Below are 27065 nucleotides of genomic sequence, written 5' to 3'. Positions count from 1 at the left end.
CATAATAGATGCATACCAGTCATTTATTTGCATGAGATTTACATGGCAACCTAAATGAGTACACAAAAAAATCACAGCACGTGTCCGTAAACCATATCAACGCTGTGGTAGTTTTTGCTAGTACTGCAGCATTAAATAATCTCATTGTAATGATAACTGAATTATAAATCGGCTTTGCTGACAAGTATTTTGCACTCGATTAAAAATTTAGACTCCCTGCATAGTGCCAGTTGCCAGGCAGAGCCCTGCATGGAATGCGCATGCGTACGCTAAAGATTGTCTACGCTAATTGGCTAAAGATTTGTATTCAGCGGCCAGAGGGGGATGCGCGTAACCCGGTGGGGCAGTGTCCGAGAAATAAACCCAGCGTTACACGTGGTTAAAACGAGCAAAATCACTAGTTATGTAGAATAGACGAGCGACAAACATTTTTTTGCAATGGATGGAAGGTAAGTCTGCTCCGCACCGTGCATTTTAAATCAATCTTGAGTGAATGAAAGGCAGATAGTAAACATGGGCGGGCGGTGACTTGTGATGAACCGGACAACACAACCAGCATTTTTAGGAAATGTTGCATGCAGTAAAATGCCATGAAATAACACATATACAAACATTGGTAATGTTTCTCCCATTGTAGAAGACGGCATCAGAAGACGTCATCATCTTAAAGGGGCCTTTGTCAGCATCATACATAACATATAGGAATCTGGTTTGTGGTATAACCATGACCGAAGCTGCATCTGCAGATACAAATAGTATGGAGCTGGATGATGGGATGACTCCAGATGAGACCCCAGTGAATACACTACAGAGGTTAACTGAGGATGAAGGGACCACCACTCGCAGGAAGAAGAAAAAGAGAAAGAAAGAAATCATCTACCGCTCTGATCTGGAGGTTGAAGATGCTGGAGAGGGAACCTCAGCAGATGTGGATGGGTCCTGTAGTGCTCCATTTGAAGAAGGTGAAGACACACATTTGCATGAAGAATATAATTCTCATTTGAAAGTTAATTTATAAAGCACTGCCATGAAAAAGATCATCATATTGCATGTGCTTTCTACAGGGTTCTCACGGGTCCTTGAAAGTTTGTGAATCTGGGGGAAATAATTCAAGGCCCTGGGAAGATTTTAAAAATATACATACATAGATAAAGTTCATCAAAGTGCTTGAATCTATTTTATACAAGAAGTTTTCTGGAAAAAAATTCAATTTTTATTCCCTGTGTAGTGTGATGTCATAAAAATTCTTGCCTTTTAAGCACAGTTGCTAAATGGTTCACTCCAAATGCTTAAATCTTCTGTTTGAGAATGTTGATTCATACCAAAATGCTTTTTTGCATAGTTGTGTTTGACACATGAAAGCGTCTCTGGTTACGTATATTGTATACTGTTGTAGAAGGGAACGAGACGCTGCGTCACCCTTGCCATACTTCCTGTGTCCCCGTAACGCTGTCTTTGGCAATATTTCAGATAGTGATATACTTCCTGGCTCCCATTTCACCCTGTCTTTGTCGTTAAGCCACACCATTGGTTGAATTTGATATACACATTCAGACGCTCCTACCCCTGGAGGCGTCCGCAAAGTGTCACCGCAGTGATGCAGCGTGAGTTCCCTCAAAAGGGAACTGTAACAATGTATCTTATAAGGTAACACCATGTAACCTGGCTCTCACTTGAAATGCGTCCCACATTTAGTCCTTGAATTTGGGGGTATTGGACCTGGAAAGTCCTTGAAAGGTCCTTGAATTTGAAGTTAACTAAGTTGTGGGAACCCTGTTTCTAACCAGAATACGGAATCACAGATTTTTTTGGGACAATTAATGAACTTATTTTAATGCTGAAAGAGTTTTAAGTTTTATTTTAGGGGTCATAGGCAATATGTTGGCAAGCCGTATAATTATATGTGTATATGTATAATTATATTGCTCTCTACATTTACATTAAGGCATTTATCTAACGCTTTTATTCAAAGTGATTTACAACAGTGAGGAAAATAAAAAAGCTTATGGGATCTAAAGCATCTTAGAGAGGTAATAATAATAGGAAAACTGCAATACAAATTTACAAAGTTTTAACTAATTTTAGAGACAATACTTTCTATTTTTTTATATTTTAAACATGTTTCTGTCAAGTATTCCCAGAAAAGAAACGTCATCAGCTGTTTTGTTGTTTAATATGCTGATGGACGATTGAAATAAATCTTGATATTAGCATTTAAAAACTCAGTAGTGAGTATAATTTAATTTAAAGGGATAGTTCACCCAAAAATGAAAATCTGTCATCATGTACTCACTCTCATATTGTTACAAACCTGTATACATTTCTTTGTTCTGATGAACACGAAGGAATATATGAAGATTTTGGTTCCAAAACGCAATAAATCAATTTTGACAAATTTTGGTAAAAACGTGTTTTCTATTCCAAAGAAACTGACAAGATGAAAAAACACTATTTTCTGTTACAAACTTTCACATAGCGTCTTCAGGTTATAATAACATAAAAATTCAAATCCATAATTTGATTTTCACAGATTTCTTATAAAAAACTGATTATTTTTTCGCACAAAATCCAATAAATCTAAATACCCTGTTTTTTTTCTAAAATACTAAAAAAATTGAATCAATATATAAATGTGCATTCATCTTTGCCATGTTATATTCATTTAGTTGACTAGTGGTATACACTGATTAAAAAAATAAACATTAATGGCATTAATCAAAACACTTACTTTGTCATATTAAGAACATTGCTATTATAATTGGGATGTTGTCGCTAAACCTTTTTGACAGCGATCAGCTGTAAAATGTTTTGGTCCTGCTCGATTTTCGTTGGCTTTGAGTAAAATATGGAAAGTTTTTCATAAGATCCCCTGGGGTCAATGTGTAAGGGTTGACAGAAGCTTGATGCTGTTGGGAGAACAAGCAACAGCCAACATTTTTCCGTCTCCAGAGTGCCTTTCATGTAAATGATTCGATTTTGATGGCTTACGTTTCTTTACCGTCACATGTTTAGCAATGCCATCAAAGTTTTTTTGTTTTTGTTTCTTTGTTGATGTAGATGAGAAAAACTAGGATTCTGTGTGTATTCAAAGCGCCGCCATTGTTGTTTACACTGCGTGGAATGGTGCGCTGTGATTTGTTAAGTGGATTTATTGCATTCTGCAGAAAAGGAGGACTGGCATTTATCGTGTTTTGAGAAAAAAAGAGAATTAAGAATATTTTAATTCTGACCTGATACAATACTGATTTTGGCAGTAACTCGTTTTTAAAAAAAATGCTGTTCATCGCGCTTTGAAACCAAACTCTTCATATTTTGAGGAATGTTTGTAACCAAACCATTGGTGAGCCCCATTCACTTTTATAGTAGGAAGAAAGAATACAATGGAAGTGAATGGGGCCCACGAACGGTTTGGTTACAAACATTGCTCAACATATCTTCTTTCGTGTTTATCAGAACAAAGAGATTTATACAGGCTTGTAACAACACGAGAGTGAGTACATGATGACATAATTTTTATTTTTGGGTGAACTATCCCTTTAAAGCAGCGATTCTGTATTTGTTGGAAAATACTTTATGATGATGATTTTCCACAAATATTGACCACTCATTTATTAAAGTGTTCTCAATGAAATATTCCCAAATGTAATGTCTTTCACAGAAGAGGAACCTGTACCTCCTGACAGCCGTTTCGTGACCCTGACTGGCACTATTACACGAGGAAAGCGGAAAGGCCAAATGGTGGACATCTATATGACCCTTACTGACAAAGAGCTGAGAGACATGGCGCGTTCCAAAGAGCGTCTAGATGCGGAGTGTGACGGGGTCGCCGAAGCTAAGCAAAAACCCTGCGCGTTAGGGCTTAGCCAGGGTCCCCATGTTTTCCTCTGGAGTCTTTCCTGCTCTCCTTTCATCTTTGTTCTGTCCTTCATCACATCATTTTACTACGGAACGCTCACCTGGTACAACGTCTTCCTGGTTTACAACGAAGAACGCACCTTTCTGCACAAGATCACACTGTGTCCTTTGCTCATCTTGTTATATCCGGTGCTCATTGTGGTTTTGTGTTTTTGTATGGGGGTGTATACGGCAGTAAACCAGCTCTCGTGGGTGTTCGGGGAGTGGTGGCTGGCGGTGAGAGACCTTGAAAAAGGTTTCTGTGGCTGGATGTGTGGGAAACTGGGGTTGGAGGACTGTGCGCCCTACAATGTGGTTGAGCTCCTGGATTCTGACACTCTCTCTGGGACACTTCAGGGAAAGAGGATGGAGGATGTTGAGCAGACTTCCTCTCTGTAAAGTGGATTAAAGCTTTTAACGAATAACATTTTATGATTTAAAGGAATGTTCCGGTTTAAACTCTATCGATAGCATCTATGGCATGATGAGGATTTCCACAAAAATGTGCTGTAATGTTGTAGACTTCCACTGTTAGTTTCACAAGCTCACATTAACATGTAATAAGATAAAGCATATTTGGCATGCTGTCAGAGGGGAGGGCTCCGAGCTCGGAATTTTAGCTAAGAGGGAGGCAATGGGGTGGAGGAGGGATGCTGCAAAGCTGTCACGGGACAGAGGTGATTAGTTTGCGCTTTCTTTGTGCTGATTAGTTGGATCACATGACCATGCTCCTCCCGAACTTAGTTAAATAAACTTCATTTGTATTACTGTGGTAAAGGACAGGATGTCACAGACATTTAAATGTAAACGTCATCAATCTTCATTTTGTGCTAGGGTGTGACAGTGGGACCCAATTTTGCATGGGTTGTGTGCATTATTTTTATATCTCATATTCAGGAAAATTAAGTATTGTAGAATTATATTGCAAACTCTCACAAAATCAATACAGTGGGATATATTGATTACTGGTAAAAGTTTAATTGTAGCTTTTGACCACTAAAAAGAGAAATGAGGCATTGTGTTACCCTCTTTCACTGTGTCATCATCCCAGTACATTGCATTGTGTTGTAATTCCTCAGTAAGCGGTAAGGTATCTGAGGTATTTAACTTCCGCCCACAGCGATTCATGCATGGATTGATAACAGAGTTTCTGCTCTTAAATTCCTTTTATCTGGCTTTTAAAAAGTGATGAATTACTTTTTACATGAATGCCCTTTAGTACAGTTCTCATTCGCAGCTTTTCTCATATTTTTTGTATGGTCAAATTTTAATTTTGTTTAAATGGTCAGACGGGAGCTTCTTAATCTCGTAACATTTTACTCAAAGTAGACTTATCCAGGAGCATGGTTAAGGGGAAGGTAGCCCCCCAATATTTATATAAATGAAATGAATGAAAATATGTACATTTAGCATTTAAACCCTCCCAGTGTTCAAACCTAATCTACACCCTTGGACTCTTTAAAATACAATGTGTACTTTCTCTTTCATGCACAGGAGAGTTTTATTACCGTATTATATTTTACTCATGGTATGAGTCCCAAATCACTGAACTGTTGTGTTAGTATTGAAACAGTGTTGTGCTTTGTTGTGTGTTTTTTACAGGTATTCCAATGGTGCTCACATGGATCTTAGCCATTAAAAACCACAGGCAATGTAGTATCACATTAAAGGGACAATCCACTTTTTTTGAAATATGCTCATTTTCCAGCTCCTCTAGAGTTAAACATTTGATTCTTGCCGTTTTGGAATTTTGGAAGTTGATCCTGCCATTGAAAGTTACCAAGGGGACTATTTTTGGGCAGTGTGTACTATCACTACGCAGCTACATCATCAGCAAAGTCCTTGATTATTACGCCAGTTTGAGAGTATAGTTCCTAGCCATATCTGCCTAGGAAATCGCATCTTTTAATTTTCTGTCGGTCTTAGTACACGATTTAACTACAGAAGAGTCAAGTTTTAAATAGGAAAAATATCAGAACTCTTTGGTTTTTTTTTAGAGCGATGCTAATGGTCTAATCAGATTCAATGGATTATGCTAAGCTATGCTAAAAGTGCTAGCGCCAGACCCGGAGATCAGCTGAATGGATTTCAAAACGGTAAGAATTAAATGTTTATGTCTAGGGGAGCTGGAAAATGAGCATATTTTCAAAAAAAGTGGAGTGTCCCTTTAAGTTGCAAAGTGGTGTACAAGGGCGTCATCTTATATCTTCATATCATTTAAACAGGAAATTTCTATAGATGGATACTGGATTTGCATACTTTTGTGAATTGGTGTATTGTTCTCACGGTCCATCTGAGGAATTGCAACATCAGTAACTTGACAGAGTGGTTTCTCTTCTCCACATACAAGACTTAACTTATCTGTTATGTATACTGTCATATAATGTTGCTGTGACATTACAAAAAGACCAAATATGTTACCAGAGGTTTTTGCATCTGAGCTGCATAATTAATGTATTCCTGAAATATGTATTCATTGGATATATTGTACTAAATCTGCATGTGAGCAGGTTTGATGTAACCCACCTTTTTAAGTGGAAAAATTGCAATGATAAAGATTCAATCTTTTACACATTTATATTCATTTTGTTTCAATTCCTTTTGTAACTTTTCTAGGAGTTGTGCTACATTTTTGACACTTATCAATGCTACAGCAGAATAACTTGAATTGTTTTATGTTCCTTTGGTCCAGCCTTAAACTTCCACATATCAACAACACTTGAATAAAATTGTCTTCAAGTAGACTGTTTTTCTGCATACATGGTTTGAAAGCACAAACTTTGTTTGTTTTTTAGCGTGACCTTTGTTTTGTTTGCACACTTAAGTTATTTGCACAGGGTGTGTACTGCGATTGATTCATTATAGACAATTTTAAATAAAGATTTTTTTTCTTGTTCGTCATTGTACTCGTGGTCACGAAAGTTAATGGTCTGCTAAAAACTCACGCAGTAGCTGCCAAACAACTTTAAAGGCGTGTGTTTCAGAATTACCAAACCCTCTTTTGTCATATGCATATCTTACATTTCATTGGCCTTTTTAGGCGAGTTCCCAGCCATTCAGTTACAGTTACAACCTAATAACCGGTCAGTAGAATTAGCACTAAGTAAGAGATGAGGTAAAGTAAGCACTGTAAAGAGTACACTGCAAATAGTTAAACAATGACCACAATCGATACCGTTGGCACGTCAAACGTGTCGTTTCAAAGTACATTGTTGTCATACCCCGATCACCCACACGATACTGTAGTAAACTTTAGTATTTACTATAGCACATTCTTGGATACTATAGTCTTTTTAACCGTGCTATATTACATATTAAAGTAAATTACAGTATTAACTACAATTTATCCGTTTAGTTTAGGCAATAATACACAGTAGTTTCCTGTCGTAGATTCTAATTAAATAAAAAATGTTCATGTGCGCCGTCTGCGCAGAAATACATTAAGTAAAAGGTGTGTTCGACTTCATGCGGCACCGCAAGAACCGACAGCTGGGTGACGTCAAAGTACCGCGAGACCAAAGTAGACTTCGTATGATTTCTCTAATCGTTCTCACGGTACTTTGACGTCATCCGGCTGTCGGTTCTCGAACAAGCAAACTCTGGGCGTATTCTCAGCGGAAGTGATCACCCCTAACGTCCCTCTGAGTAGGAAAGTACCTTCCTTCTTAGTGGGCGTGGCTTGCCCATGTTTCTGGAATGACTTTTCATACTTTCGTTTCCTTTCAAGGGCGAGGACCGTGGGAAATGGAAGCAAAAAGTCTCAATCGGTAAATACAACATTCTAAATACTACTCTTCGCTGTCTGTGTGTTTTGTAAGGTCTTCTGTCCTTCCGTCATCTCCGCCTATCAATATTTTAATATCTCGCAACGCTGTTAACCGTTTTACTAAATACAAGACGCATGCAAAATATGTCGATGCTGAAAAGTCAATACGCTTCAATTATGTGTTACAACAATTTATTAAATAGGTGGTGATAGACCATGTGGACACCTTTTTGTGTGCTAATTAACATAATTTTACTATTATTTGTATATCTGACAACGTCATCATTATATGTTAAAAATATCGCCAACGTTAGATGGAGTCAACTTGGTTTGGTCACGTGACAAACAGGTTACAAAATACAAGCTTTTTGCATTACAGAACTTACAAAACCTAAGTTTAGTAAAATTAAAGTGTAACCATCTGGAGAGCCCCCTTGGTTTTAGTTTCGCTTTTAGTCTTTGCAGTCATTCATGTCATTTTTTTTAACCAGGAATGTCCCATTGGAGATACAATATCTCTTCTACCAGAGATAATTAAAATATGTACACTCATCAAGATTATACTGGAATAAATTAAAATAATTCTGTAGAGAATCCACAGATACTTTTACTGATGTAGCTCTGAGGTAAAAATAATTACAACTTTATTAGACGAGCACAACAGGAATAAAGGGTTTAACGTTAATTATGCATGTCCTAAAAAAAACCCAAACCAAAAAATAACAATTTAAGAACGTTCTGTATACGTTTTTCAAAGATAACCACACTGCAACATTATGGGAACGCTGTTTTATGGTTCCAAAAATAATGATTAGAGAACGTTCTGTACAAGTTAAGTTATTTTTAGGTTATTTAAAACTAACCACCCTGACACGTTATTTTGTTAAAAAAATTCCCAGAACGTTATTTATTGGTTCCCAGAAAAATAACCAAAAGATAACCAAAAACTAACGTTATGGGAACGTTCTGTGTTTTCTGGGATACTCGTTATTACGTCTCTATGTCAGTTTGATGTCATTCACTTTCTGTTTTCATCAGGATTCCTCATAAGGAGCCTTCTTACAGGCACTACCACCAGAACATGTGGCCCTTCCAATAAAGGACAATAAAGGTGATTTAATCTCTTGGTAATCTTCCATGTGTTTTCATTTACCCTGCATGTGTTATAAAGTTTATGTTGTCTCCTTTATCAATTGCAGATGTAAATCCAAAGTGGCTGTTGATTTCAAGAACGTGATGAATGAGGCTACATCGGATTCTTTTCCATGCCAAGATGAATATTACCTTATTACACTTTTCATAAGATAAAGGAAAAAAAATCTGAAATGTATTGCTCGACAAGACCTACTACGTACGTGAAAAATGTTATAAAAATGTGTAAAACAACCCACTCCAAACTTTTGAAATTGCTGCTTGAATTGCTCAAATAAGCTACAACCTATACAGGATTATACATCGAAATGGCGGATGGATTTTCTATAATGGTTAACAATGTGACCGCATCTCTCAGTCAAGATGAGCGCAGGACCCTGGAGTATCTGTGTACAGATTTGTTCACCAACAGCTGTGTGGAGGATTTGAGAGGAGCTTTGTTGGATTTTGCCAAACAGACAGGCCAATCCCAAGATGGGAATTCTTTACTGATGGAATTAATGTTTCGACTAAAGCGCTACGATATCTTGAAGAAAGTTCTCGGTACAAACAGGCAACAGGTTGAAGGTATTCTACGGAAAGGAGGAGTCCTGTCAGATTACAGGTGAGTTATCCATATAGTGTAAATAGAGTATTTAGTTCTTGGAAAAAACATCCCTTTACCTGAAGTGTAAGTTTAACCAACCTGAATATTTATTTATACTGAACCGATTTCATTCATCCAGGGTTCTGATGGCTGATGTAAGTGATAGCTTGGATAAAGAGGATTTACAATCCTTTATTTTTCTCCTACACAACATATTGCCCAAAGAAAAGGTGAAAAAAGCAAAGGTAAGAAAAGAGAAATTGTGTTTCGCTGCCAAAACGTTTTTATTGAAACTCGTGATGACAGTTTGCATTTATATTTTTAACAGAGTTTTCTAGATGTGGTGGTGGAGTTGGAAAAGCTAGACGAAGTATCTTGCGATAAGCTAGACCTGGTGGAAATGTGTTTCAAAAACATTCGCAGAATGGACCTTGTCAAAAGGATTCAGGCCTACCAGAATAGAGGTCAGTCATTTCGGCAGCCACTTTGTTGCTTCAACTGCACAAACTGTTAAGACTCAGCTGGCACATTGCTATCTGTTTCAAGTTTGTGAGTTTAGTTTAAAGGAAAGCTTGTATGTGTATAAATGCATCTGCCAAAAGCCTAATTTAAATAAAACCAAAGAGTGGGTTAGTGAACTTTGCATTGGAAAAAAACTGGTTGTACCAGCTGTAAACAATCATGTTTAATAAAATAAACTTGAGAGATATCAGCCATGATTGCAACATGATTTTCAAAAAACACTGTGCAACAGTTTTGTCTTATGTAACCAAATTTTTCCTTTAATATGAAGCAATGTGGGGCTTCAAAATGGTTACCAGCCACTTAAAGGCAGTGTCCAGGATTTTGATAAGTTTAGTCTACTAGCGCTGAAATCGAGATCCCACACACTATTCAAATTAGGGTGGCCATACATGCCATTTTCGCCAGACATATCCTGGCGAGGATTTCGGGTGCGTCCAGAAGTCACATTGGTCGACCGCATACGTCATCGAGGTTCTCACATTTCAGTTAAATACTTTATAAAGTTAAGATTTATTATTTCTCTTAAGACATACAATCATTGTAGTTTCATTCTTACGTTGACATGTAATGCTTTTCTGAAATAGAACCTGAAATATTTAACCTTGATGATGTATGCGGTTGACCAATGCAACTTCCGGAGGATGCACCCGAAATCCTGCACGTGTGATGGCACCCTAATTCAAATCGGCATCCAAAGTCACGCCTTCTACAAAACACATGAACACGCACAGACCAGAAGCCCATTCACGTCTCATTTACCAGACAAAGTAAATAACATTACCAAAATAACTAACATAAACAACTGTTTAAATCGGAATTGAACAAAATGTTTCATCAAAATAGACTGAATATCTGAATCCATCTAAATAAATTCATACCGTGTACCTACCTTACCAAAAGAAACACTGCAACAACCCTTTCAGACCCTTTGCCTACCGCAGCTGTTTGCATCTCGTGGAAAAGCACTACAGTTACAGATGTTAATTCGGGTTGATTCTCTTTGCTGATCCAGGCTGATAAGATATGATGTATGTGTGAACAGGGTGCGCAGCTGCATGCAAAACATGTTCACAGTAGAGGAGCAAAAATTGCATGCGTCCAATTATTGCGTTCGGTTCGAGTTCAATGATTTGTTGAACTTTTTTGGTCCTACAGCTTTTACACATGACACATATTTATAAAAAACATTTAGACATAATGACATTTATCATAGTATTGCTCTCAGGATGTGAGGAGACTTTCAACCTGCATAACTAAAAATGTTTCTGGACTAGGTTACTAGGTTACTGCACCACACCAACCAGAATGTTTCCAAAATGTTTCTAGTCATAATCATTTCATATGTAAACATGCATTGTTCTCAGTTTAATTCATTACGACTTTTATTTATTAAACAACTCCAGTCCTAGCTTCTGATTGGTCAATAGCTGTGTATTATTTACCATACAAACAGAGCTAAAAATGCACCTAATGATTTAGGGGATTTCCTGGACAAGGTTTAGATTAATCAAAGACTGGGCTGGGCGATATGGCTCAAAAAATTATCGAGAAAATGTTTTCCATATCAGTCGATATCGATAATTATCATGATAAATAACAAATCTTTACTCCTGTCAAATTTAAAGGCAGATTTTTGCTCCTGAATGAAAATTGTAAAAACCAGACAGTTAATAATGGTTTTAAACTACTTTTTATTCAGAACATGACAAATACAAAAACTAAAATCTTGTTTTAATGCATCTGTATTAAATGTAAATCTATTTGTTATGAAATCAACACATTTCTGACACAAAAGCAGCAGACTACTGTCCCTTTAAGACCCAAGACAGACTGCTTTAAGTTTCAATATACTGAGTAACAGCTGTTTATGTTCACTTAAACAAGAAAGAAAACTTAGTTCAGTGATCACGCGTGTGTTATACATATACGAGCTATACACGCTGATAAATGGATGTCAAGGGTGTCACTTTGCTGTGGGAGCGCACATACCCAAACACTATATTCACTGCAGTGGTGGATCTGCTGCTTTTCCTCAGTTTCCTGAATTTGTGAATGTCCTGTAAATATACTTTTAAAGCTGGGCGGACGTGTGCGTGCGCAAGGCGGACGCTGAATGAAAGTAAAGTATACTGCACGCACCTGTGTCTGCTGTGTTTGACGAACCCTGTTTGCGCGTCCAACATTACACACAAGAAAATGTTTCCGCGCATTTGGATTCCGTGATTCCGTCCGCGTTATCCGCATCGCGAAAATCATAGGTCTCTACTAATAAATAAATAACTTGCCTCATCTTCCACTCCTTCAAGTCTGACTGTCACTGTGATTGTAAACCAAGAGCGCGTGCCGCATCCGGAAGTGCTCGCGCAACATTACGCACAGTGCTTAAACATTATCGATCACTTATCGAACTGTCCTTATCGTTTTATCGAAAAAGTTTATATCGGTAAAATTATCGTTATCGAATTATCGCCCAGCCCTAGACTAGGCCTTAGATATTTTAGGACAATTAAGTAGTTTTTATAAACAAACCTTACAAAAAAACAATTCTGGTAGGGATGCACCAAATATTTGGCCGCCGACAAATGGCCCAAAAGAGCATTTTAGGTTTTCGGCCGAAAGACTTTTATCACCAAAACAACACGGCCGAAATGTTGTGATGTCGCAAACAGAAACCGCGACCTGCACGTGCTTGTCTGAAGCAACATGTCTGCGTTGTGGATGTATTTCAGTATCCCTGTGTCTCAATTAATTCCCTAGCTCCCAAGGTAGTGAATCAGTATGGATCGGATCGTATGCGATTTAGGATTAAATGCACAAATTTAAGTAGGGAAAGTTTACAATTTGCACGTGCTTCAAAAGGCGCTAAAGTGAGCAGCTTTCTGTACGCACAGACCTATGACACAGATGCACATGCGGTTGAATGTGTCCGGTGCAACTCCAGTCATTAATCCATTAAAATAAATTTGGTGAATAGAGCACTGATAAACAATGTAATGTTTTTATGTGAAGCAACTGTCTGTGTATGCGCGTGCGCGTTTAAGTGCACTCAGTAGTGCATACACAGAGAGATGCGTTTCAAAAAGCAAGTGAACTTAAAATCTTTTTGTTCTTGACAGGGCACACACAAACAAAATCTCCACAGTATTCTTTATCTAATAAAAACATTTGTTTATGTCTTAAGTAGGGATGTAACGATTCAAACGTGTGTCCCATTAAAAATGCCTGTCTGAAATCAATTCTGAATCGCAAGGCTGCGATTCTTTGTTTAATGCACCGCTTGTGCGTGTACTACGGCATTTGGTCAGTAGGAAGTCCTTATCAATCTAAAATCATAACGAGTTGGAGTCATTTATAACGTGCATTTAAAAAAGCATCACTCGTTAAACCAAATCATTTAAAATATTCTTTATTATCATGAAAATACCTGAAACAATTTGAAGAACAGTGATATAAATATTCCTGTAGACATTTCCTGGAATAGCATTCGTAATGCTACTTCTTCTGTGGCACAAAGGAAGTTTCTGCACGAGAGCGCCCCCTGGCGTACGGATGTGCATGGATTTCACCGTAATTCATTCAAATTCATTCTTTGAGAAAATGCGCATTTGCACGGTTAATCGTTACAACCCTAGTCTTAAGTGTATGTAGATTACAGTCAGAAACCAGTCTGTGCTTCTCTTAAAGAGACAGTAACCTCAATTAACCTACTCAAGTCTGTGTCAGTAATGTTAATCAAACAACCCAAGAAAAAGAGAAAATCACGTTCTTCAAAAAATTATATTTAATTTATACAATAAAGACAGTGTTATTATTCATTTGATTCGATTTCTGTACCTAATGATAATTTTAGACCTTACATAATGTGCAACTTTGTTCTTTTTTTATAAATGTTTGTAATTTCTTGATTTGTTATTAGATTTTTTCCCACCCCTTTTTTGCTGATTCAAAAAATAATCCGATCCGTGCCTCAAAAACTGTAATGTGATCCGAACCGTGAGTTTTGTTATCCGTCACACCCCTAGTAAAGTTAGTACACAGTCATAGCCATAAATGCAATGGTACTAATAATTGGCATAATTTCTTTCTGTGTTTCGGTTTTCGGCCTTGGTTTCCTCTTTTTCGGTTTCGGCCAAGAATTTTCATTTCGGTGCATAACTAAATTCTGGTGTGCATCTTGAGACAAAACAATAGCACTGGTACATGTTAAGATACGTCAGTGCAAGGTGTTTTTAAATGAAGGCAGCTCAAACATGCATTTTAGTCTGGGACTATGATAACCCCTGTCTGGGAAACCACCCCAGTGTAAGACTACGACGCAGCATCATGTGGGACTGTTTTTTTTTTTTTGTAGCAGAAGAAAGGCTTTAAAAAGTTGCGTAGTTGATTTTTTTTGCTTTACTATGTATTGTGTGCTAACTGTTTTATAAAAGAAGTAAGGTACTCGAGGCTACGGCTGTATTGTAAATAAGTCACGGCTGTATGGTGTTGCTGCCATGACTTATTCCATGATACAGCACAGCCTCTCATACTTTATTGTATTTATATTTCAAGAGCATAATATGAAAATATAATTTTTTTTTAAATTTCTTCAGGTCAAAATATATCATGTGCAGCCACTAAGGTTCCAAACCAGCACTGTCCTAAAGTAAGACACGCCTGATTTAAAAATAAATAAAATGTATGTTAATTGTGTACTATACATTATTGTGTTGTTTCTTTTTCACATTTTAGTACATCCCAGTGCATTGTCAACGATCTCTTCACCAAATAAGACAACCGCAATGTCATGTTCAACGTGAGTGCTTTTATATTTTTAATGTATATCTTTTATTTACCATTTGCTTGTTGCTTTGATTTAGACTATAAATAACATTAAATGTTACTCTGTGTTTTTCTAGAGTTTAAAAATTTAAAGCTTTCAGTGCCTGAAACAAGGAGCCAACACACACAGGTATGTTTCAGCCCTTCATTCCTGTTTTGTTCCCTTTAAAGGCAGGTTATAATAATATATTTCTCTGTCTGTATGTGTGCTAGGCTGGAGTGGAGGAGTATCAAATAAATCCTGAACAGAAAGGCTTGTGTGTGATCATTGACTGTGTTGGCTTTGATGGAGGTGCGTGTGTTAGGTTGTGTGAAATAGAAAGTTGTGTTGTGTGATAAAGAAAGTGAGTGTAATAAAAACAGATAATTCATCATTCAGTGAACAGGTTAAAAAATCCCATGCTCTACCCCTGAATTTAAAAGAAATCATGTGATTTGAAATATCGGTCAGGGGTCTGTTTTTTTTTGTTTTTGTTTTTTTGAGTAAATGCTGTTTGCATACCACCACTGTAATTGTGAAACCTTGTGCTCAATTCATCTACTTGTCTTTTTAGGGATGTTGAATCAGACATTCAATCGTTTGGGTTTCAATGTCATCTTCCTCACTCACCTGAGTGTTTATGAAACCAATAAGTACCTGGAAGACCTGGTCCACCACAGGTCCCTTCAAGCGGTCAGCAGCTTTATCTGCTGCCTCATTAGCAGGGGAACAGACACGCATCTCTTAGCGAATGACTCTCGTGGCTCAGGCATCAGACTGGAGGATATCAAACAGCTTTTCAACCCAGTCAAGTGTCCGTTACTGGGTGGCAAACCCAAACTTTTTTTTACCCAGATCTACCGGAGTACAGAGACCCAGCAAAGATCCACAATGGATGATGAGTTCCTTGAGACAGATGGGCCGTCGTGTTCTTGTCCTTTGGATCCAAGAACTATTCCGGTGTCTGCAGATGTGCTTTGGAGCATCTGCACAGCAGATGAAAAGCTTCTGGAATCTTCTGGTCATCATTCGGTGTATTTGCATGCGTTAAGCTCTGCGCTGCTGAGGGGATGTGAGAGGTATGGCCACACGTTACATATCACTACTTTTAAACAAGTGTAAAAATGAATGCACTGTATTTCGTTTTGGATATGAAGCATCCGTTATGGAAACAGTTTTATAATGTAATTTTGTTTTTCCCATCTGCAGGAGGATGCATTTATTGGATGTTATGACGGCGGTAAACAGAGACGTTACTTGTCACAATCAGCAGAACCCTGGGAAAACGTATCACATGTCACCACCCGCACACACGCTACGAAAGAAATTTTACATTTAACGCTTTATTTTCACCATCAACACTTCTCTCACTTTCTTTCACAGTTTTATATCATTATTTTAATGCAATTAATAATATTATTAATTGCATGGAATGTAGTTGTTGTATAAGCTAAAGCTACATACTGCCATAACACATTGAATGTTTTATACTTATTTATTGGTGCAGCTTTATTTATGTATGTTTATTTAAGTTATGGAGAAGTTAAAGATGAAGACTGATAGTAAATCGTGTGATTTGAAGTTTCTTTCGTACAGTAATCTAAATGGTCTTATCATTTTTATTTAACTACTTAACCTTACAGTAGTCCAGTGGCTGATCCCTTTTATGTAGTATTTCTCACAAATTTATAAAAGGATATATAATTTGCAAATTAAAATGTAACATAACGTAAGTATATCTGTCTGTCTGTCACCAGTTAAATCAATATGTAATTGTGTCAATATATACAATATATTTAAATTAGTTAAATTAGTTCTGCCTTTAAATATGTTAAACAAGCTTGCACCATTAGTAACATCTTTTTCTCATGTGCAGGTTTATTTTGATGATATACTAAAAGTCAGATTCAACTTTGTGTCTAATAGATATACAATTTCAGATAATGTTTTTGTTAATAAAGATCAGTGATGCAGTTTTCTGTATCAGTATATGTAGATTGTGTTGTTGACTGTTGATTGGCCTACGTATTATTAACATTTACAGACATATTAATCCGCAGTTTCCTTAACTTTCTTTTGAAACAATGCAAAGTCATTGATCATTTCTCAACAGCCAGACGGTTCTTTTTTTCGTACATTATGCATGTTCACAGTCTATTGTAACGGATATGCTGAGTCAATTGCAAAGAGACAAAGATCATTTATGAGTAATGCTGTTTAGTATTACTGAAGTCAGTGGTTCACAAACTTTATCGCTGGGCGGCCCCCCTGGACGGCGGACCGCCCTTCAGTCCCCCCCAAAAAATGTATGACATAAGACATTGTTAAAATTAAATTAAACTGAACAATAAACGACACAATGCGTGCGTTGCTGTTGGTTAATAGCCTTATTTTGCAGAGGTTTAATTACACTGAATTTATGATAAATTAATGTATTTCATGTCGTCTCGCGACCCCCCCAGCAAATGTACAAGTAGCAAATGGGTGATTCTCAAGAAATTCAGGCTTAAAAGGTGTCCAGCATCAGATTTTTTTTTAAAAAGCCATTGAAGCCAATTTTTTTTTTTTTTGCACATATAAGATTAGGGTCTGAACTTACTATAACCATTATTTTTAGAGGATTTAAAAATATTTCCTATAGAATTATTTAAATGTTTATATTATTATTATAAAAAAATATCATTACTGCAACATGATATTACATAAAATCAGACCTGCAAACTTGTCGCCGATCGCCGTTTTCTTGGTCAATTGGGTCATTCACGTGAATCGCATAGAACCGGAGAGTTTTTTTTTTTAGGTGTGTGTGTGGGGGGGGGGGGGTCGGAAGGCAATGCGGGATAGAATTGCCAAACATTATTGGATAATTCTTATACTTGACATTTCTCTGGGCCAATCGGAATCTTAGCATGCTTTCCTCTGGGCCAATCGGAATCTTAGCACTTCCTTCAGAATCTTGAAGACCGCGAGGTCCTTTGGATGAGAGACACACCTCTACCACGCGAGTCTGATGGACACTTTTAACGTGAAGGAACCATCTTATTTGAGGTAAGTCAACTTTTTTGGGCCAAAAACGACAGTCGTTCGTGGTGTGGGTAAATGTGACTGTTTACACAACAGCTGATGCGAGAGTAATGTTAAAGGAAAACCCACCCTTTTTCAACATTTTACTATGTTTTTACCTCAACTTAGACTAATTAATACATACCTATCTTTTTTCAATGCATGCACTTAATCTTTCTACATCGCGTTGTGAATGTTTTAGGATTTAGCCTCATTCATTCCTGGTGGCTGTATACCTGGTAAACAGTAATTTTTAACAACATAGGGCTGTTTAGATAAAACAATCTGGCGAGCGTGTTGTCCTAGGACAGGGATTCCCAAAGTGTGGTGCGCGCACCCCCAGGGGTACGCGAGCTGCCACCAGGGGGTGCGTGAGAGGAAAAATGTAATGGCGGTCCGTTTCTTTAAGTGGGATTTTTCCAAACAATAAATAAATAAAAAATGAACAGTAAACATTTCCTTTGTAATCACTTTTATTTTAAATAAAAAACTATAATTAATTAGTTTTTGATAGAAACGTAGAAGACAGCTGCTGTCTTTTTCTACGCACTGCTCTTCTGTTATGCACTGCAGCCGCTATATGCGTGCCAACTCGTTTCATTCATTCCATATATATTATAAATATGCTTAACTGACTGAAATCAGGGAAACTGTCAAGTGTGGGAGGTCTTATGATAAAGTTGTTAGTCACGAAGGAGGAGAGGGACCAAGAGAGAGAGAGACTTTTTATAGCAAAAATAGAAATAAAGAAATATGACGAGACATGGGCACGTCTAATGGACAGGATACGCGAGCAATGTGTTTTCATGCATGGTAAAAATACATAAATACTTACAAAGACACTGTAGAGAACTTATTAAAAGCTTTCATTTAATTTTGTTTTAAACTTGAGCTGTTATAATGAATCTGCAAACTATATACACCTTTTGTGCAAACAGTAAAGGCTTTTGTGAATGATGGGTCTGCACGTTATGCACGCATCTAGAAGGAGAGCGCACTGGTAAACATGAGGAAACTCTTATATATCATCTATTAGCTGACGGCAGTAAGTGTAAGTTTTTTACCATAGTAAACTCGAATGGCATCTAAATATCACAGTGGTTAAATGCATACACATCATCTACGCTGAGTTTTATTTTAGTTATTTTTCACAATGTCAGACGTAGCTAAGCTCGACACCCAACTTAACGTCCGGCTGTTGCAACCGGCCCCTGGTTATTTGCGCATGATTAAACATGAGTCTAAAATCTTTGTAGCGTTTTTTTTTTTTTTTTTTGAAGTGGGGATTGGGGGTGCGCCAACCCGGTTGGGACATAGAAGGGGGTGCGCAAGAAAAAAAGTTTGGGAACCCCTGTCCTAGGATAATACACCAACAGCCAATTTCTGTATAATAAAGGGCTACATTTTGCATCAAAGTCTGTCAATGAAATCTTTACATTGTATTGTTAGTTGAATTTACATTATGAACACTAGCACTTTGAGATTGTTTATTCAATGTAAGGAGCCCTACATATAAAATGCATTATTATTATAATTATTGAACAGAAATGTATTTTGATATTCACTGCATATCAGCCATACAGTATGGAGACACGTTGTTTTATCATATTAGTCCTATGTATGATAGTTTGCAAGGTTATATTTTAATGATTTTAATTTACTTTCAGGCAATGGTTCTGGGCACTTTGGTGGAGCACTCACTGCCATTCACAATGGCCCGTCATCGTCATCCTTGCACAGACGCCGGCTGAGGACAAAGTGGCTTTGTCGCACGAAGCTTTCACGAACATCAGCAAAATATATTTTTTTCATTTCTGTCTGTCTCTTGTTGTTTTTTATTTCAGTGTCATGCTTCACAACACTTCCAGGCGTTTCCGTGAGTTGTAAATAAAAACATTTGTAAAATATTAAATGTGTCATTCTCTTTAAGCTTCAAGGATGTTTTAACAATGTTTTTTGATTAAAGTATGCTGATTTTTGTTAAGTCACGCTCAGAATCATATTAAAATCACAAAAATATAGAGCTGGGGTAACCCTAACCCCCCCATACCCCCCCCCCGTGCGTGCGACACTGTCACCTTTTTTACTCTGAGGAGTTTGCAGGTCTGAAAATATATGAATTTACAAACTCATGTTTCGGTAATGAGAACTAAAAAGTTGTCTAGGTACTATGACAAACAAAAATTTCTACTTTTGTCCGGGGAGAAAAAAATAAAAATTGTTTACCTGGAGTGTCACAGTCAATTATGTCCCTTCCAACTATTTTATTTTTGAAAATTGTCTCTACATTTATCAATGATCACCAAATACCACATGTTTCTTTACTGTAATAATTATAGTATAACATGCACTGAAGCTTTTAATTTTTTTATTATAAATATTTCCATGTGAAAGAACCCAAATTCAGTAATGGACACGTTGCGATAATGAAACATTTCCCCTTAAATGTGGAAAAAACCACAAAATTGGTTTGTATGATGTAATTTGAAATCATGTGAAAAAAAGTACATGTAGAGATGTTTGTAACTGTATGCTTCTTATTTTGATTCTCTGCATTTACTTTTTTATCAAAATGTTTCATGACACCTCAAGTCTAATTTCGCGAGAATCGCCCTAATGTATTCGTCTCGTGAACAACAATGGCATATTTTCTCTCTCGTTTTTACTTATGCTCAAACTGTGAATGCCAATTAGATAGTTTAATTTTGTTATTATAGTTTTAAACATTATTATGTTTATTGATGAGGGAAGAAAACAAAGTTTAAATGTTTTTTAACCGCTGTCTTATTTTGTCCACCAGGGGGCGCTTAAAGTACATTTAATCTTGTATATCAATAACACGATAGGTGTCATATTCTAAGTTGCTTTTTAGAAACTACAGTAATAGAAAATCAACCAATACATTTTCAAACAGCACTCATCGAATTTTTAAAATGTAATTTTCCTTTGAAATTAAACTTAAGGCATCATTGTAAAAATGTAGTAGCCTAAAAAATACTTAAAACCAGCAACTAGTCTACATTTTAGTACATTGTTATTTTATGCTAATTTATTGTATATTTGTATTGTATAACTTTTGCACTATTTAAAAGTATAATTCTACTTTAGTAGTATCTTAGTGCAGTTGAATAAAATATACTAATTACCATTAATACTTAAATGTTAAGGGATAGTTCACTTTAAAATAAAAATTCTGTCATCATTTACTCCTTATGTTGTTCTAAACCTGTATGAATTTCTTTTGTCTGATAAACACAAAATAAGATATTATGAGAAATGATGGTAAACACACAGCAGATAGTGACCATTCACTTCCATAGTGTGGAAGAATTTTGATAAATGATGAAGAAAATATTTGATAAAAGATGGTAAGCACACAGTAGACAGTAGCCATTAAATTCCATATTTGTTTTAACCTTACTATGGAAGTCAATGGTCACTATCTGCTGTGTGTTTACCATCATTTCTCATAATATCTTCTTTTGTGTTTATCAGAAAAAAATTAATTTATACAGGTTTAGAACAACGCAAGAGTGAGTAAATGACGACAGAATTTTCATTTTAAGTTGATCGCTTTAAAGGAATAGTTCACCCAAAATTTAAAATTCTGTCCTTATTTTCTAACTTTCATGTTGTTACAAACCTGTATACATTTGTTCTGATGAAAGGAAGATATTTTGAGGAATGTTTGTAACCAAACCATTTGTGAGCCCCATTCACTTACAGTATAGTATTCTTTTTTCCTACTATGGAAGTAAATGGTGCTTCTGATCGGTTTGGTTACAAACATTCCACAAAATAACTTCCTTTCATCAGAACAAAGAAATTAATACAGGTTTGTAACAACATTAGATTGAGTAAATGATGACAGAATTTTCATTCTTGGGTGAACTATACCTTTAAAAACATACTCAACTCTGCATTGAGACACCATTTATTTCAATAAAAAGACTTATTTGTTTTTTTCACAAAGTACAAAATTAGTGTTTTAAAATAGTACTTCAAAGTGTATTTTTCTTTCACCTGGATATTGCATTAAATTGCACAATTTAGCTACCGAATGTTACAACCATTGTGATTCCTCCAACTTCTGACCACATAAATATCATGCTAAAACATACGACTCTGTTTACCTTTGAGTATTAAAGAAAAAACGACAATAAAACTGTTTGTATTTCTGTGTTTTTTTAATCAAACATTTAACAGTTTATTCCTTTATCCAGTTCAACAAGTGTAATTTTTCACATTGTAAGAAGCTAAAAATAAAAATTCTTTCAAAAGTTAATTCATGGTGATCATTTAGCAAAATATTATCATGCACTGGAGCAAAGTTCAGTGCCAAGGGAAAGATTAAAAAATTCAGTGCATTGAAGTTACTGCAGATATAGCTTAAAACTGGATCAGCTTGTGTCTCTTTCCATTACAGACAATTTAAGGTTTTAATTGGAGCTCGCATTTAAAGGACTAAACCCATTCGTGTTGCTCTACAGGAACCATTTTGCCATTGACCTCAGTGTTGGCAATAAAATATTCCTCAACTTTACCATGCAAAGGGTTTTGGCAGTCCAGAGCAGTGTGTTACAGATTTGGTCCCATGCACATCCAGTACAGTAGTTGTAGTGTGTGAGTATGGAGAGTAAATAGATCATCAATTCAACATATGGTTTGCACTACACTTAGAGTTCAAATCAAAAACATAAAACATTGAGAATAAGAAAACATTAAAAATTATAAAAATCAATACAGTTGTGTTTTCCTTCACAGCTTTTCATTATTGTAATTCTTCTTCTTACTGAAAGCATTTGACAATGCACATACTGGTGTGTTCAGTGAAACTGCTTGACAATAGTGAAATGCGATCCCTGTAACGTTAGAAGATGGCTGGCTCAAATACTGGAAATCAAGTTTTATTCTCATAACTTCAGCACTTTTCTGAAATAATAATAAAAAAAACTGACAACTTGTAAACAAGTATTTAAGTTTCATATCTATATGATTAATCTGCCTTCCTCTTCTGGGTTTTCCGCCAACACTTTCTACAGCACATGGCACAGCATTTAAATGACACTATGGTTACAATCAGCACGACACAGAGCAGGAAGCCAATAACATCCAGACTGTGATACTGAAACCAGTTTAGGTCATGAGCAGCAGGTCTCAAGTGATCCGCACCCTTGTTTCTCATAACAAACTCTGTCCAGTGGACTGCGAGGTCCAGGGGCTGTATGGGGCGGTCGTTGTGTATAGCCGACAGTTTCTTCATTTTTTCTTTATAGCTGCAGAAAAGAGTGAAAAAGGTAAGGAGTCCGAAAAGTTCACATTGAAATCAACATTCATGTCAAACTCTAACCTGCTGTTGGTAATAACAGTGTTGAGGGCATCGACCAGTGCTTCTGTGGTGATTTCGTGGATGTCGAGGATTACACCGACTCCTCTGGATGCAACGCGGTGCACGTTGTCATTCTGGTCACCAAAAAGTGGAAGCATCACCATGGGAACCCCATTACAGATGCCCTCATAGATACCATGCGTTCCACCATGAGTGATGAAGGCTTTTGCTTTAGGATGACCTTTAAGAAATAACAAAAATTGGTTTTGGATTAGATGCATTGGTTTTGTAGTGGCTGTTAGATTTAACCAAGGACAAAACACTTACAATAATGGGACACTCCACTTTTTGGCTAATTTTCCAGCTCCCCTAGAGTTAAACATTAGATTTTTATGGTTTTGGAATCCATTCAGCCGATCTCCGGGTCTGGTGCTACCACTTTAGCATAGCTTAGCATAATCCATTGAATCTGATTAGACCATTAGCATCACGCTAAAAATAACCAAAGAGTTTGGATATTTTTCCTATTTAAACTTGACACTTCTGTGGTTACATTGTGTACTAAGACCAACGGAAAATTAAAAGTTGTGATTTTCTAAGCAGATATGGCTAGGGGACTATTTTCAGGCGCTGCGTAATATCATTGTGCCTGCTGCAGCCATGTTACGGCAGCAAAGTCCTTGATTATTACGCCAGAATGAGAGTGTACTTCCTAGCCATATCAACCTAGAAAACAGCAAGTTTAATTTTCTGTCGGTCTTAGTACACAATTTAACTACAAATGAGTCAAATTTTAAATAGGAAAAATATCGAAACTCTTGCTTATTTTTTAGGGCGATGCTAATGGAATAATTAGATTCAATGAATAATGCTAAGCTATGCTAAAAGTGGTACTAGACACGGAGATTGGCTGAATGGATTTCAAAACGGTAAAAATCAAATTTTTAACTCTAGGGGAGCTGGAGTGTCCCTTTAAAACATACACAAAAACATAATATTCATACTTAGTCTAAAGGGGATCGCACACCGGCAGCGCCGCGTCGCGCCGCGCCTAGCAGAACTCGGAGGTATTGTAAACCGGAAGTGCACATTAAATAGCGCGAGCTTCGTCAGATAGCGTCTACTTCAAAATGTACTTCAAGTTAGCAGCCAATGTTAATCCTTAATGATTTGGGACAAATATGATGTTATTTAATGTTAAACTATGTGAGTGGCGCTGTGTGGCGCGACAGGGATTTGAACAATTCCTGAGTCACAGCTGGGCGGCGCCGGTGTGGTATACTCATAGAAAACAATGTGTTCAGTTGATTTAGAATGGCGCGGCACGGCGCTGAGCAGCGTGGCCGGTGTGCGATGCCCTTTAGTCTTTTTGTTTTGTTTTGTTTTCAAAGACTTTTATGTAAATAAAATAGATGCCGACTATGGGCACTTGCCAGCGTTTTTCTGCTAAGCGCATTGGTTGCCATGATACTTCTGCTTTGTTTATCAGTTGTTGAACAAAGCACTGGTTGGTTGTTGTGATGTTTATCCCGCCCCTCTTCCACTGTGATTGGACAGCCGCGTGAGAAGTGACATTGACGAGCTAAGCATTTCACCCAAAGTTGAATTTTTTTTAACCCTCGGCGCACAGTGGAGTGCCGGTGCTCAGCATGGACAAAAGCGGCCAGCTACTGCAGTTTTTGAAAAGCGCTGCATTTTTCAAAAAAGCCAGTAGCTGGCCTTTTATCTGCGCTAAAAGCCGACGCTCTGTGGCAACCGAACCCCTTAGCTGAGGAAAGTTGTCGGTCGGCTGAAATAAAGCTTTCCGCCGAGGCGTTTAAGCCGCATAAAGAAGCTTTAGGGGCTGGACACACCAAATTTTTTAAACGCGGCTGAAAACGCCTTGGGGACGCCGAATGCCAGCTGTTTTTCAGCTGAGTGCCAGCTTTCTTCAGCTGAGCGCCAGCTTTCTTCAGCTGAGCGCCAGCTTTCTTCAGCTGAGCACTTTGGTAGCTGTGATACTTCAGCTGCGAGCCGGTTGGTTGCTGTGGTGATGTCCCGCCCCTCCTCCACTGTGATTGGGCGGCCGTGTGAGAACTGACATTGACGAGCGGAGCTTTTCTCCCAAAGTTGAATCTCTTTTAACTCTCGACGCTCAGCGCCGAGCGCGGAAAAACCGCCGAGCGCCGGTTTTCAGCGTGGAAAAAACCCGCTAGCTGCTGGCTTATTTGAAAAACGCCGAGCTTCCATTGGAAACAAATGAAAACATGCGCCGGCCGTGGGTGTAAAAGTTTTGGTGTACACAACCCCTTAGCGTGCATGCCCCCTTTTTCCTGCCGACTGCCAGCTTTCTTTAGCCGAGTGCAGAATAAAACACCAGCAGCTGGCTTTTTTGAAAAACGCTACGCTTCAATTGGAAACAATTGAAAACATACGCCGGCCGCCGCCGTAAAAACTCTATTGCGGTTGCTTTTATGATCATTTGAGTACATGTGAACGCTGCCACCTGAACCTTGGTGCATACCAAACAAAATAAAATGAACCAAAAACAGGAAGTGATAACAAGATGCGACCCCCAAACACAATTTGTTAACATAGAAGAAAGAGTATTTATTATATCTTTATTTATAAGAAAGAGTATTAATTAAATCTTCATTTATACGTATAAGCGAGGAATTCCTGGGTCTATTTTGACTCTTTTATTAGATAAACATTTTACAAGCTTTTTGTGAGTTTTCCACTTATAAAAATAACCTCATGTGCACCTGCATTCAATGTGGGTGTTTAGCTTAGCGAACAGCATTGTTTTGGATGGTCTTCTAAATCGGTTGCAAAATACACATCTTCAAAGCTGACCAAACAGGTTGTTGCCTTTTCCTTATGACTTTAGGTTCAGTGTGCTGTTAAAAATGTGTGAACACTCTAGGCGTTTCAGAATTATTATTTTTTTTAGGTCTTGCTGGACCAAACGAACCAAGAAAACTGTACTACAAGTGTAAACACACCCTTACTTGAAAAAGCAAAACGGCACACACATTTACTTGATTTTGGAAAATTCTGAATCCTACAAAGTTGCCTAAAACAAGAAAATAAATTTTGCCAATGGGATAACAACTTTTTCTTGATTTAAGCAAAAACTTCACAAACTTTGATTTCTGTGACCCTAACTAGACTAGACACTAAACCTAAATATAAAGGAATCAAAAGACGCCTAATGTGCCAGAGCATCATAATTGTTTCATTAAAATATAAAAATAATTTTTCCAGTACTCTGTAAAGCTGAAGGGTTCACTGCAAATATAACTGAAGTTAATAGGATTATGGCTAACATCATGGGTCTGAATGGATTTTACTCTCCATGACATGCCAAACAAATGAGACTTTACACAGTTTGTTTAACAAAAGCTGCTTCTGTGTTATTCATTTACTGATCTGTGTTGGAACAACAGGAATTTGTGACTGGCAATAAGGGATAAGTCCTGCTGAATTTCACCGTAATTCATTCCTACACTGCTTTAGCAAAAAAAAAAGACAAATTCATTTCCAAACAAAACAAAAGTTCCTTATTCACAAGTGAATAGAGTCGGATGGCCAAAAACTTTTCCAGGTGGACAATTTTACCCTGACTTACATAGTTATACAGAAACCAGGCCTATTGGAAAACTGTTATTTTTTAGCTAGTTCTTGTCTTTTTGTGCATTTGACTGTCTAACTGTGTGACCTTCACCCGGGTGAATTATGCAAATCATGCCATCAAAACACTAAACATGGGGAACTCACCAAGTAAGTCGTTCTGTGGAAGCCACTTCATAAGCTTGACATTTTCAGGTACGTTCTCAGGGATCTCGCCCGTGTACCGCCAAAGAACCTGAAAAGATTAATGTCATTCAACAGAACATTTTATTCCAGAGCAACTTGTGGACATGGCTAAGTAATGACTTTAAAAAAAAAATGTTGTTTGTCTTACTGA

At 37.2% G+C, this 27065-nt stretch overlaps 3 protein-coding genes across 9 annotated transcripts in view; 2 read left to right on the top strand and 1 right to left on the bottom strand.

Moving 5' to 3' along the window:
• The first annotated feature begins 3 nt into the window (after nucleotides 1-3).
• tmem169a (transmembrane protein 169a) lies at nucleotides 4-6744 on the top strand. Its single transcript, XM_065241099.2, has 3 exons — nucleotides 4-449; nucleotides 638-962; nucleotides 3659-6744. Exons 2-3 carry the CDS (start codon nucleotides 725-727, stop codon nucleotides 4291-4293), a joined length of 873 nt encoding a protein of 290 aa, XP_065097171.1. The 5' UTR covers nucleotides 4-449; nucleotides 638-724; the 3' UTR covers nucleotides 4294-6744.
• An 800-nt stretch (nucleotides 6745-7544) lies between these two features.
• On the top strand, nucleotides 7545-16719 carry cflara (CASP8 and FADD-like apoptosis regulator a). Its single transcript, XM_065241100.1, has 11 exons — nucleotides 7545-7661; nucleotides 8699-8771; nucleotides 8860-9416; nucleotides 9538-9643; nucleotides 9727-9862; nucleotides 14516-14568; nucleotides 14655-14718; nucleotides 14822-14874; nucleotides 14958-15036; nucleotides 15299-15803; nucleotides 15934-16719. Exons 3-11 carry the CDS (start codon nucleotides 9121-9123, stop codon nucleotides 16061-16063), a joined length of 1422 nt encoding a protein of 473 aa, XP_065097172.1. The 5' UTR covers nucleotides 7545-7661; nucleotides 8699-8771; nucleotides 8860-9120; the 3' UTR covers nucleotides 16064-16719.
• A 5236-nt stretch (nucleotides 16720-21955) lies between these two features.
• LOC135718815 (UDP-glucuronosyltransferase-like) overlaps nucleotides 21956-27065 on the bottom strand; it is a 31320-nt gene continuing 26210 nt past the window's right edge. For all 7 annotated transcript variants that reach the window (XM_065241102.2, XM_065241101.2, XM_065241104.2 and 4 more), the window contains 3 exons: nucleotides 26876-26963; nucleotides 23138-23357; nucleotides 21956-23063 (listed from right to left, as the gene is read on the bottom strand). In XM_065241102.2, the coding sequence (XP_065097174.1) occupies nucleotides 22784-23063; nucleotides 23138-23357; nucleotides 26876-26963 (588 nt within the window). In that variant the 3' untranslated portion in view covers nucleotides 21956-22783. The remainder of the gene's footprint in view (nucleotides 23064-23137; nucleotides 23358-26875; nucleotides 26964-27065) is intronic.

The sequence above is a fragment of the Paramisgurnus dabryanus genome, chromosome 14, assembly GCF_030506205.2.
Source record: "Paramisgurnus dabryanus chromosome 14, PD_genome_1.1, whole genome shotgun sequence".
NCBI classification, from domain to species: domain Eukaryota; kingdom Metazoa; phylum Chordata; class Actinopteri; order Cypriniformes; family Cobitidae; genus Paramisgurnus; species Paramisgurnus dabryanus.
The sequence above is the reverse complement of the archived record's forward strand: the minus strand, read 5'-3'. Positions and strand labels throughout refer to the sequence as shown.